General features: G+C 35.6%; 1 protein-coding gene across 1 annotated transcript in view; it reads left to right on the top strand.

The window, feature by feature from the left end:
• LOC142345817 (uncharacterized) overlaps positions 1-14,286 on the top strand; it is a 56,318-nt gene extending 42,032 nt beyond the window's left edge. Inside the window, exon 3 of the mRNA XM_075398201.1 lies at positions 12,905-14,286. Coding sequence (XP_075254316.1) covers positions 12,905-13,296 — 392 coding nt within the window. The 3' untranslated portion in view covers positions 13,297-14,286. The remainder of the gene's footprint in view (positions 1-12,904) is intronic.

The following is a 14,286-nucleotide window of genomic DNA, read 5'->3' as shown; positions in this document are numbered from 1 at the left end:
TGTTTTTTCACCACGAATTGTGTGTTTTCTGACAAGAATTGGTATGTTTTTGGCAAGAATTGGGTGTTTATTTCAAGAATTGGGTTTTTTTTAACAAGAATTGTGTTTTTTTCAAGAAATAGGTATTTTTTTGCATGAATTGGCTTTTGTGGCACGAATTGGACATTTTTGGCAATAATTGGGTATTTTTTGGCAATAATTGTGTATTTTTTGCCAAGAATTGGTAATTTTTTGGTAAGATTTTCTTTTTTCAAGAATTGGGTGTTTTAGCGAGGATGGGGTATTTTTGGCAAGAATTGGGTATTTTAAGCAAGAATGTGATATTTTTCGTGTGAACAGCTTGAGTGTCATGCTCTGAGGTACGTCTTTTATGGGAAGGGGTAAATTAGCTTACTAATTTAATATTAAGGGATTATCTGACTAATCCCCCTCGTGTGAACAGCGTGGGTATCACGCTGTAAAGTACGTCTTTGGGATATGAGGGAAAATGGGCTATACATAATCTTTATAGATAGGTACATCTTTTTATCCCCCCCTGTTTTGCTAATCCCCTTCGTGTGAATAGCTGGGGTATCATGCTGTGAGGTACGTCTTTGAAATTCACGTAAACCCTATTTAACTGTCGATGAGTCATCTAAATGATTATTAAAGTACTATCTTGCTAATTCTGTTCGCATGAACAGCTTGGGTATCATGCTGTGAGGTACATCTTTGAAAATTTATATTATTAAGTGTAATTTGGTAGGGGGTCAATGACCTTACAGATTTGATGTTAAGGTATTATCTCTTTAATCCCCTTCCTGCGAACAGCTTGGTATCATGCAGTGAGGTACAGCTTTTGAATTTTACATTAGTAAAGTGTAATTTGGGAATGGGTAAGTGACCTTACTATTTTGTTACTAAGAGATTCTCTTGCAAATCTCCTTCATGCAAACAGCGTGGGTATCATGCTGTGAGGTACGTCTTTGGAAATTGACATTATTAAAGTGTAATATGGTAGGGGGTCAATGACCTCACTGATTTGTTGTTAAGGTGTTATCCTGCTAATCCCCATCGTGTGAACAGCTTGGGTATCATGCTGTGAGATACATAATTGAAAAGTCGTACGCAACTGTGAATGAGTCATCCTGTCTAATTTAATATTAAAACATTGCCTTACTAATATCCTTCGTGTGAACAGCTTGGGTGTCATGCTGTGAGGTACGCCTTTGGAAAATTTACATTATTAAAGTGTAATATGGAAGGGCGTCAATGACCCATTTTGTTATTAAGGGATTATTTTGCTTATCCCCTTCGTGTGAACAGCTTGGGTATCATGCTGTGAGGTACTTCTTTGGAAGTTGACATTAGTAAAGTGTAGTATGAGAAAAGGTAAATGACCTTACTGATTTCTTATTGACGGATTATCTTGCTAATCCTTTTCGTGAGAACAGCTTGGGTGTCATGCTGTGAGGCACATCTTTGGAAATTTACATTATTAAAGTGCAATATGGGAATGAGTAAATGACCTTACTAATTTAATATTAAGGGATTAACTTGCTAATCCCCCTCGCTTGAACACCTTGGGTGTCATGCTGTGAGGTACGTCTTTGGAAATTTACATTATTAAAGTGCAATATGGTAGGGGGTCAATGTCCTTACTGATTTGTTGTTCAGACACTATCTTGCTAATCCCCTTCGTGTGAACAGCTTGGGTGTCATGCTTTGAGGTACATTTTTGAAAATCACCTAAACCGTACGTAATTGTAAATCAGTCATCCTATCTAATTTAATATTAAAACATTACCTAGCTAATCCCCTTTGAGAGAACAGATTGGGTGTCATGCTGTGAGGTACGTCTTTGGAAATTTACATTATTAAAGTGCAATATGGGAGTGAGTGAATGACCTCACTAATTTAATATTAAGGGATTAACTTGCTAATCCCCCTCGCTTGAACCCCTTGGGTATCATGCTGTGAGGTACGTCTTTGAAAATCGCGTAAGCTGTACATAAGTGTAAATGAGTCATCCTATCTAATTTAATATTAAAACATTACCTAGCTAGTCCCCTTCGTGTGAACGGCTTGGGTATCATGCTGTGAGGTTCACTTTTGAAAATTTACATTATTAAAGTTTAATATGGTAGGGGGTCAATGAGCTTACTGATTCGATGTTAAGTCACTGTCATGTTAATCCCCTTCGTGTGAAAAGCTTGGGTATCATGCTGTTAGGTTCACTTTTGAAAATTTACATTATTAAAGTTTAATATGGTACCGGGGTCAATGACCTTTCTGATTCGAGGTTAAATCACTGTCATGTTAATCTCCTTCGTGTGAAAAGCTTGGGTATCATGCTGTGAGGTACGTTTTTGGAAATTTACATTATTAAAGTGTAATATGGAAGGGCGTCAATGACCCATTTTGTTATTACGGGATTATTTTGCTAATCCCCTTCGTGTGAACAGCTTGGGTATCATGCTGTGAGGTACGTTTTTGGAAATTTACATTATTAAAGTGTAATATGGAAAGGCGTCAGTGACCCATTTTGATATTAAGGGATTATTTTGCTAATCTCCTTCGTGTGAACAGCTGTGAGGTACTTCTTTGGAAATTTACATTATTAAAGTGCAATATGGGAATGAGTGAACTACCTTACTATTTTAACATTAAGGGATTAACTTGCTAATCCCCCTCGCTTGAACACCTTGGGTATCTTGCTGTGAGGTACGTCTTTGGAATTTGAGGGAATATGGGCTATACGTAATCTTTATACATAGGTACGTCTTTTTACCCCCCCCCCCACTCTTGCTCACGATATACCACTGACATTGGTCAAGAGAAGACTCATTGTACTGGTTATTCCGGTCAAGGAAGCCAATAACTCATTCACCAATGACTCTGGGCTGGTATTCGAAAGAAAACCTTTTAATTGAAACTATATGCCATTTAAATCTGGTCATTAAGTTTAATTAAACCTGGTCAAGTTGTAGATGATGCGTTTTTTTGAATCTTAAAGGTTTGAAATAATTTTGAACAAAAAAGACAGTTTTCTAATTATGCCAGCTGATGCCGGCAAAAAATTGGATATAACTAATTCTAAATCAAATAGCTTCTGACATTGTTAAGTGGAGATTTACATAGCATATAGTTTCAATTAAAGTGTTTGTTTTCTTTCGAGCCCCAGAGTAATTTTATTGCCAACCCAGAGTAATTGGTGAATGAGTTATTGACTTACTGGACCGGAAATACCAGTATAATGAGTCTTCTCTAGACCAATGTCGAATTTTTCAAAAATGTACCTCACAGAATGATACCCAAGCTGTTCACACGATGGGGATTAGCAAGATAGTACCTTAACAACAGATTAGTAAGGTCATTGACCCCCTACCATATTACACTTTAATAATGTCAATTTCCAAAGACGTACGTCACAGCATGATACCCACGCTGTTCGCACGAAGGAGATTTGCAAGAGAATCTCTTAGTAACAAAGTAGTAAGGTCACTTACCCATTCCCATATTACACTTTACTAATGCAAAATTCAAAAGCTGTACCTCACTGCATAATACCAAGATGTTCACAGGAAGGGGATTAACGTGATAATGCCTTAACATCAAATCTGTAAGGTCACTGACCCCCTACCAAATTACACTTTAATAATATAAATTTTCAAAGATGTACTTCACAGCATGATACCGAAGCTGTTCATGCGAAAAGAATTAGCAAATATAGTACTTTAATAATCATTTAGATGACTCATCGACAGTTAAGTAGGGTTTACGTGAATTTCAATGACGTACCTCACAGCATGATACCCCAGCTATTCACACGAAGGGGATTAGCAAGACAGGGGCGATAAAAAGATGTGCCTATCTATAAAGATTACGTATAGCCCATTTTCCCTCATATCCCAAAGACGTACCTCACAGCGTGATACCCACGCTGTTCACACGAGGGGGATTAGTCAGATAATTCCTTAATATTAAATTAGTAAGGTAATTTACCCCTTCCCATAAAAGACGTACCTCAGAGCATGATACCCAAGCTGTTCTCACGAAAATATCACATTCTTGCTTAAAATACCCAATTCTTGCCAAAAATACCCCATCCTCGCTAAAAATACCCAATTCTTGACAAAAAATTCTTACCAAAAATTACCAATTATTGGCAAAAAATACACAATTATTGCCAAAAAAATACCCAATTATTGCCAAAAATGTCCAATTCTTGCCACAAATACCCAATTCATGCTAAAAAAATACCTATTGCTTGAAAAAAAACAATTCTTGCTAAAAAATACCCAATTCTTGAAATAAACAACCAATTCTTGCCAAGAACATACCAATTCTTGGCAGAAAACACACAATTCTTGGTGAAAAAACCACCAATTCTTACCAAAAATACCCAATTATTACCAAAAATACCCAATTATTACTAAAAATTACCCAATTATTGCCAAAAATTACCCAATTCTTGCAGAAAATACCCAAGTCTGACGAAATTTTTCCCAAATTTTACCAGAAACTACCCAATACTTAAAAATGGCTATTTCTTACCAAAAAATACTTCATTCTTGCCACAGAAAAACATATTTTCTAACAAAAAACCCAATTCTATTAAAAACTGTCCAATTGCTGCCTTTTATAATTACCACTAAGTAGCTAAATCTTGTCAAAATACTCAATTTTTACACGTTTTTTAGTATTGTCGAAAAACAACCAAACTTTGTAAAGACTAACAAAATGTTTTCAAATATTTATCGAAAATATATCAAAAATTAGACAACTTAACATTATCATCTGTATTTATTTAATTTCTATCTGACAATCCATTTATTTAGTAATCTTTCAAACATCAATTTTGACATCTTCTTTTGTAAAGGCGAATCTTCTCAGGTGATCGATACAGGTTTTTTGAGTACAACTTCATCGAACTTTTCACTATCGTTAGAAATAAGTCATAAAATGTATCAATTAAATCATGGTACCATAAAAATTACGTCCTACTATCTTCGCAATTACGGACAAATAGATGATTTCATAATTGCATGGGGGCCACTGTCCTCTTTAGAACAAAATTAAGATCAATTATGTCTTAGGATTGGAACAATTACCGAATTGCAGAAACCTAGATATTCTATGTGGTCATTGAACTCATGTGAACAAAGTCTATACCATACTACTTACGATATGATTTTTCATACTTTATCTAAGCATGCACAACTCACGTGATTGAGGTCTTACTCATAGTACCGTAATAATTACGTGACTATTGCGTCATAATGATGTCATCTTTATCATAGTGTACAAACAAAAGTACAACTCATTTTACTTCTTTTCCTTCTCTTCAACAACTTATCTATAACTAGCTTTTGTTCTTTTCTTGAAACAATTTGAAGCGCTTTTTGTTACCAGCCTAAGTTGACAACTATAAACTCTTCAGCGAAGATTCTTCATCTCTAGGACCTCTTCCTATTTCCTATTCCAAGTAAGTCTGTTCTGTTATAAAATATGAGAACAAACCATAAGAAGCGAATAAATGTCTATTATAATCATGGTACTCACTCGCAAATAGCATAGGAATGCTTCAGAGAGAAAGATTTAGCGATTATGGTTATAGGAGCAATATTGCTTTAACTTTAATTCATTTAGGATTTCAACCGTCTTGAACCAAACAAAGGCTGGAATGATGAATATCAAATCTGTGAAATTGAACGAAAATCTCAAGGTCCACTTCTTCTTCCCCGACTTCAATGATGATGTAGCAATTATAAAAGAGAGAAAAACGTGCTTCGGATGGGTTGCTGATCCTCCATTCTCAATTCCGAGGCAGCTTCTGGTCTTCATTGTTGCTATCGAGAATTTGCCTGAAGTCTCTGTACCATACAAACAGACAACCGTAGACTTTTACAAAAACCACAATGAAGACCAGAAGCTGCCTCGGAATTGAGAATGGAGGATCACCTACCCATCCGAAGCACGTTTTTCTTCTTTTTTATTTGTTACATCATCATTGAAGTCGGGGAAGAGGAAGTGGACCTTGAGATTTTCGTTCAATTTCACAGATTTGATATTCATCATTCCAGCCTTTGTTTGGTTCAAGACGGTTGAAATCCTGAATGAACTAAATTTAAAGCCAAATTGCCCCTATAACCATAATCGCTAAATATTTCTCTCTGAAGCATTCCTATGCTATTTGCGAATGAGTACCATGATTATAATAGCCATTTATTAGCTTTTTATGGTTTGTTCTCATATTTTATAACAGAACAGACTTACTTGGAATGGGAAATAGGAAGAGGTCCTAGAGATGAAGAATCTTCGCTGAAGTGTTTATAGTTGTCAATTTAGGCTGGTAACAAAAAGCGCTTCAAATTGTCTCAAGAAAAGAACAAAAGCTAGTTATAGTTAAATTGTTGAAGAGAAGGAAAAGAAGTAAAATGAGTTGAACTTTTGTTTGTACACTATGATAACGATGACATCATTATGACGCAATAGTGACGTAATTATTACGGTACTATGAGTAAGACCTCAATCACGTGAGTTGTGCATGCTTAGATAAAGTATGAATCATCATATCGTAAGTAGTATGGTATAGACTTTGTTCACATGAGTTCAATGACCACATAGAATATCTAGGTTTCTGTAATTCGGTAATTGTTCCAATCCTAAGACGTAATTGATCTTAATTTTGTTCTAAAGAGGACAGTGGCCCCATGCAATTATGAAATCATCTATTTGTCCGTAATTGCGAAGATAGTAGGACGTAATTTTTATGGTACTATGATTTAATTGATACATTTAATGACTTATTTCTAACGATAGTGAAAAGTTCGATGAAGTTGTACTAAAAAAACCTCTATCGATCACCTGAGAAGATTCGCCTTTACAAAAGAAGATGTCAAAATTGATGTTTGAAAGATCACTAATTAAATGGATTGTCAGATAGAAATAAAATAAATATAGATGATGATGTTAAGTTGTTTAATTTTTGATATATTTTCGATAAATATTTGAAAACTTTTTGTTAGTCTTTACAAAGTTTGGTTGTTTTTCGACAATACTAAAAAAACGTGTAAAAATTGAGTATTTTTGACAAGATTTAGCTACTTTGTGGTAATTATAAGTGGCAGCAATTGGACAGTTTTTAATAGAATTGGGTTTTTTGTTAAAAAAATGTTTTTTTTTGGCAAAAATGAAGTATTTTTTGGTAAGAAATTGCTATTTTTTTAGTATTGGGTAATTTCTGGTAAAGTTTTGGAAAAATTTTGTCAGATTTGGGTATTTTCTGCAAGAATTGGGTAATTTTTGGCAATAATTGGGTAATTTTTAGTAATAATTGGGTATTTTTGGTAAGAATTGTTTGTTTTTTCACTAAGAATTGTGTTCTCTGCCAAGAATTGGTATGTTTTTGGCAAGAATTGGGTGTTTATCTCAAGAATTGGGTATTTTTTAGCAAGAATATTGTTTTCAAGAAGTAGGTATTTTTTAGCATGTATTGGGTATTTGTGGCAAGAATTGGACATTTTTGGCAATAATTGGGTATTTTTTGGCAATAATTGTGTATTTTTTGCCAAGAATTGGTAATTTTTTGGTAAGAATTTCCTTTTTCAAGAATTGGGTATTTTTAGCGAGGATAGAGTATTTTTGGCAAGAATTGGGTATTTTAAGCAAGAATAAGATATTTTTCGTGTGAACAGCTTGAGTATCATGCTCTGAGGTACGTCTTATATGGGAAGGGGTAAATTACCTTACTAATTTAATATTAAGGGATTATCTGTCTAATCCCCCTCGTGTGAACAGCGTGGGTATCACGCTGTAAGGTACGTCTTTGGGATATGAGGGAAAATGGGCTATACATAATCTTTTTAGATAGGTACATCTTTTTATCCCCCCTGTTTTGCTAATCCCCTTCGTGTGAATAGCTGGGGTATCATGCTGTGAGGTACGTCTTTGAAATTCACGTAAACCCTATTTAACTGTCGATGAGTCATCTAAATGATTATTAAAGTACTATCTTGCTAATTCTGTTCGCATGAACAGCTTGGGTATCATGCTGTGAGGTACATCTTTGAAAATTTATATTAAGTGTAATTTGGTAGGGGGTCAATGACCTTAAAGATTTGATGTTGAGGCATTATCTCGTTAATCCCCTTCCTGTGAACAGCTTGGTATCATGCAGTGAGGTACAGCTTTTGAATTTTACATTAGTAAAGTGTATTATGGGAATAGGTAAGTGACCTTACTATTTTGTTACTAAGAGATTCTCTTGCAAATCCCCTTCGTGCGAACAGCGTGGGTATCATGCTGTGAGGTACGTCTTTGGAAATTGACATTATTAAAGTGTAATATGGTAGGGGGTCAATGACGTTACTGATTTGTTGTTAAGGTACTATCTTGCTAATCCCCATCGTGTGAACAGCTTGGGTATCATGCTGTGAGGTACATTTTTGAAAAGTTGTACGTAACTGTGAATGAGTCATCCTGTCTAATTTAATAAAAAAACCTTGCCTTACTAATATTCTTCGTGTGAACAGCTTGGATGTCATGCTGTGAGGTACGTCTTCGGAAATTTACATTATAAAAGTGTAATATGGAAGGGCGTCAATGACCCATTTTGTTATTAAGGGATTATCTTGCTAATCCCTTTCTTGTGAACAGCTTGGGTATCATGCTGTGAGGTACGTCTTTAGAATTTGACATTAGTAAAGTGTGGTACGAGAAAAGGTAAATGACCTTACTGATTTCTTATTGATGGATTATCTTGCTAATCCTTTTCGTGAGAACAGCTTGGTTGTCATGCTGTGAGGCACATCTTTGGAAATTTACATTATTAAAGTGCAATATGGTAATGAGTAAATGACCTTACTAATTTAATATTAAGGGATTAACTTGCGAATCCCCCTCGCCTCAACACCTTGGGTGTCATGCTGTGAGGTACGTCTTTGGAAATTTACATTATTAAAGTGCAATAGGGTAGGGGGCCAATGTCCTTACTGATTTGTTGTTCAGACACTATCTTGCTAATCCCATTCGTGCGAGCAGCTTGGGTATCATCCTGTGAGGTACATTTTTGAAAATCACGTAAACCGTACGTAAGTGTAAATGAGTCATCCTATCTAATTTAATATTAAAACATTACCTAGCTAATCCCCTTTGAGAGAACAGCTTGGGTGTCATGCTGTGAGGTACGTCTTTGGAAATTTACTTTATTAAAGTGCAATATGGGAATGAGTGAATGACCTTACTAATTTAATATTAAGGGATTAACTTGCTAATCCCCCTCGCTTGAACACCTTGGGTATCATGCTGTGATGTACGTCTTTGAAAATCACGTAAGCTGTACATAAGTGTAAATGAGTCATCCTATCTAATTTAATATTAAAACATTACCTAGCTAATCCCCTTCGTGTGAACAGCTTGGATGTCATGCTGTGAGGTACGTCTTCGGAAATTTACATTATTAAAGTGCAATATGGTAATGAGTAAATGACCTTACTAATTTAATATTAAGGGATTAACTTGCGAATCCCCCTCGCTTCAACACCTTGGGTGTCATGCTGTGAGGTACGTCTTTGGAAATTTACATTATTAAAGTGCAATAGGGTAGGGGGCCAATGTCCTTACTGATTTGTTGTTCAGACACTATCTTGCTAATCCCATTCGTGCGAGCAGCTTGGGTATCATCCTGTGAGGTACATTTTTGAAAATCACGTGAACCGTACGTAAGTGTAAATGAGTCATCCTATCTAATTTAATATTAAAACATTACCTAGCTAATCCCCTTTGAGAGAACAGCTTGGGTGTCATGCTGTGAGGTACGTCTTTGGAAATTTACTTTATTAAAGTGCAATATGGGAATGAGTGAATGACCTTACTAATTTAATATTAAGGGATTAACTTGCTAATCCCCCTCGCTTGAACACCTTGGGTATCATGCTGTGATGTACGTCTTTGAAAATCACGTAAGCTGTACATAAGTGTAAATGAGTCATCCTATCTAATTTAATATTAAAACATTACCTAGCTAATCCCCTTCGTGTGAACAGCTTGGATGTCATGCTGTGAGGTACGTCTTCGGAAATTTACATTATAAAAGTGTAATATGGAAGGGCGTCAATGACCCATTTTGTTATTAAGGGATTATCTTGCTAATCCCTTTCTTGTGAACAGCTTGGGTATCATGCTGTGAGGTACGTCTTTAGAATTTGACATTAGTAAAGTGTGGTACGAGAAAAGGTAAATGACCTTACTGATTTCTTATTGACGGATTATCTTGCTAATCCTTTTCGTGAGAACAGCTTGGTTGTCATGCTGTGAGGCACATCTTTGGAAATTGACATTATTAAAGTGCAATATGGTAATGAGTAAATGACCTTACTAATTTAATATTAAGGGATTAACTTGCGAATCCCCCTCGCTTCAACACCTTGGGTGTCATGCTGTGAGGTACGTCTTTGGAAATTTACATTATTAAAGTGCAATAGGGTAGGGGCCAATGTCCTTACTGATTTGTTGTTCAGACACTATCTTGCTAATCCCATTCGTGTGAGCAGCTTGGGTATCATCCTGTGAGGTACATTTTTGAAAATCACGTAAACCGTACGTAAGTGTAAATGAGTCATCCTATCTAATTTAATATTTAAACATTACCTAGCTAATCCCCTTTGAGAGAACAGCTTGGGTGTCATGCTGTGAGGTACGTCTTTGGAAATTTACATTATTAAAGTGCAATATGGGAATGAGTGAATGACCTTACTAATTTAATATTAAGGGATTAACTTGCTAATCCCCCTCGCTTGAACACCTTGGGTATCATGCTGTGATGTACGTCTTTGAAAATCACGTAAGCTGTACATAAGTGTAAATGAGTCATCCTATCTAATTTAATATTAAAACATTACCTAGCTAATCCCCTTCGTGTGAACAGCTTGGGTATCATGCTGTGAGGTTCACTTTTGAAAATTTACATTATTAAAGTTTAATATGGTAGGGGGTCAATGACCTTACTGATTCGATGTTAAGTCACTGTCATGTTAATCCCCTTCGTATGAAAAGCTTGGGTATCATGCTGTTAGGTTCACTTTTGAAAATTTACATTATTAAAGTTTATTATGGTAGGGGGTCGATGACCTTACTGATTCGATGTTAAGTCACTGTCATGTTAATCCCCTTCGTGTGAAAAGCTTGGGTATCATGCTGTGAGGTACATTTTTGAAAAGTCGTACGTAACTGTGAATGAGTCATCCTGTCTAATTTAGTAATAAAACATTGCCTTACTAATATCCTTCGTGTGAACAGCTTGGGTGTCATGCTGTGAGGTACGTCTTTGGAAATTTACATTATTAAAGTGCAATATGGGAATGAGTGAATGACCTTACTAATTTAATATTAAGGGATTAACTTGCTAATCCCCCTCGCTTGAACACCTTGGGTATCATGCTGTGAGGTACGTCTTCGGGATTTGAGGGAATATGGGCTATACGTAATCTTTATACATAGGTACGTCTTTTTACCCCCCCCCCCCACTCTTGCTCACGATATACTACTAATGTCGCATTTCATCAGTTACAAAAATTGACGTACACTCAATTGATCCACCTATTAATTGATGTAATTATTTGATGGTGTAAGAAAAAGATGAAAAGTGAAGCTGAATACATCTAGTAATGTATTGCACGAAAGGCCTCAATTTTCATACAAGACAATTGTTACTGTATTAATCGTTTTCAAATTGGTCTTTACAGTGAAATCACTCAATGAAATGTTTTCACTTAATTATTTCTTTGCTAAATATGCACCACTTCTGAAGGGAAGATCCAAAGTTAATCAGTTTTCTTGTAATAAAGTTGGTTACCGCAGTTTTTTCTAATTGATGGTTGATTAGAATTACATTTTAGTTGTTATTACGGAGTGTTATTTTTTAGCCATTTGCAACCGGTTATGAAGTTATTTTAATTTTAAAAGAAATTTACATCTTCGAACGAGAAATTTGACCAAGAAATTGCATTGTTCTTCAAACGCATTTTTACTCTCTGGCTCTTGCCATTAACTAGAACGATATTTGCGTAGTTTTTTTTTCATAGATAAGCCTACCGGTGCCTTGAGGTGACAATTTTTAATTGTTTGTTTCTTCACGACAGTTCCAAACATAATTATGCGTCTTGTGTTTTTGAGCCTCATACTTTTTGGCTCAAAAATTTTTGGGGCATTGCAGATCGTCAAATTTTAGAGCAATTATTGTCTAGAACTCAAGTCCTTGAACAGGTTTACTTATTCTTTTTTAAAAGAAGTTACCGTGGCGTACGTATTTCAGCGAAATTTGGACTACAATTTCAGTTCAGTTTTAGTTAATGTTGTGGGGTTTTGGTCTTTTTCTTTTGTTCTAATTGCTTGCCAAATCCGAAACAATGCGCTTCAACCTCGCGATCGTAAATCAGCGCGTTATGAAAAATTCAACTGTTTAATTTATTTCTGAAAATAGAGTTTGTATTTGTTTGTAATAGCTGTTATAGTTCAATGCGGATAATTGGTCTCGGCTATTGGCATTGTTTTTTTCACACTTAGTGTTTTTGTAAGTTTGTGGCTTAAGAATGTTCTGAAACTATTTTATGTGCGGTATTAGGGTTATTATATAGAGAACTATTTTTTTCTATGGCTATTTTTAGTGCAGCAAACGTAAAAGAATGTTAAAAATTGCAAACATTTTGTCGTGATATCTGACATTCATTTTTTGTCGTGATATCTGAGATAGATCTTTTCAATGATGTCTCTATGCGCTTTTTAACTCTGAAATTAGTCTTCCAACACTTGCACATATAAGAAACTGTCTCGGAAACAGTAGATGATTTGAGAAAGTTTAGAGCTATGCGGTTCGGTGATTTGATTCTATAAGACTCGCTATATGCTTTGGCATGTTTTGCAGAGGTCTTTGATGTTGCTGGCTACGGACTCAACAAAGTTCTCACGTGCCAATCAAACGAGGACTGTCCTGCACTGGCCAATCAGGTGATCGGGCTCATAGACGATGATGCGAACGGCGACTACTGCTGTCCGATTGCCAACGTTTGTTGTCAGTTCGGAGACTACTTCGAGATGAGCTTCAAAACTCTTTCGTACTCTTTTGGAGGACCTGTGATCTTTATCGGCTTACTGCTCCTTCTGTCTATTGGAGCTTGTTGCTGTTGCTGTTATTGCTGTGGATGCTGTCGAGGTAGACAGAGATCTGGGAACTCGCAACAGGGTCCGGCGATTATTCTGACAGGTGTGGCGGCGAATCATCAGCCGTCGCCCCAGTACTCGAAGCTTCAAGGATAAAGATGTTTTTGTTGCCATGCACAAAAAACCACTAAACGTCAAACGCAGTACTGGGAAATTTCACTAACCGTCAGTGCCTTTCTAGTTCCAAAAGCTAAAATATATTTTCAAACCTAAAAACAATAGTTGTTGAGTGTAAGTTGGGGTCGATATATAAATACGAGTCAGGTAATCGGAAATATCTCACATGATGAATCGAATAGAAATTTTGTCTGAGCAATTTTCCATTTGAAGCCGGGTTTTTTTTTTACTTTTTTTGGTGCCTGTTTTCGAAATTTCCTGCTACTCAAGAAAAAGTTCCAGTGCCAATAAAGACGATGCTAAAGTAAGCATACTGCTTAAGATTTGGTTATTCTGCCGTTTTGTTTCAACATGCCGAATAAAAGAAATGGATATGGTTGGAATATCTTGAGCGACGAATTTGGGGAGTTGAAACTACTGACGTGAACAAAATTATTCGTTTGATTGTTTGGATCTGAGTTTTGTTAGAATGCGCGATTGTGATGAAAGAACCATTTGATAAGAAAATGATTCGGTGAGATCAATGCTGTCACATTTTCTTGATTTTCTATGTTCATATTCGATGTCATGGATTGTTTTTATTGATTATAGAATACCTGCAGTGCAGTTTCATTATTATCACTTTTTATATAAATCTTGTGCAGTTGTTTATTTATATGTACTTATTATTTATTATTTCCACGTGAATAAGTACTGATTCACTGATACGCCAATGATACATAAATCAGTGCTTCTTCTGAAAAACTTGATTCCATACTTCTATACACCAATCTCTCATGCATCATCGATTGTGGCAATTGTTCAAGATAAATGTAACCCTTTATATAATTAATGATTGGGTGTTGAAACCGCTGTAAACAAAAAAAGTTATGTGATAAGTGCCTTTGAGTGAATAGTATTGCTGATTGTCTAAAGATTATTATCTTGAGTTCATCTATTATATCATTTTGAAATTTATTTTGGTTCAGG

This window comes from Convolutriloba macropyga, chromosome 1, assembly GCF_964194025.1.
Source record: "Convolutriloba macropyga chromosome 1, txConMacr16.3, whole genome shotgun sequence".
NCBI classification, from domain to species: domain Eukaryota; kingdom Metazoa; phylum Xenacoelomorpha; order Acoela; family Convolutidae; genus Convolutriloba; species Convolutriloba macropyga.
Note: the sequence above shows the minus strand (reverse complement) of the source record. Positions and strands in the feature narration are given on the sequence as shown.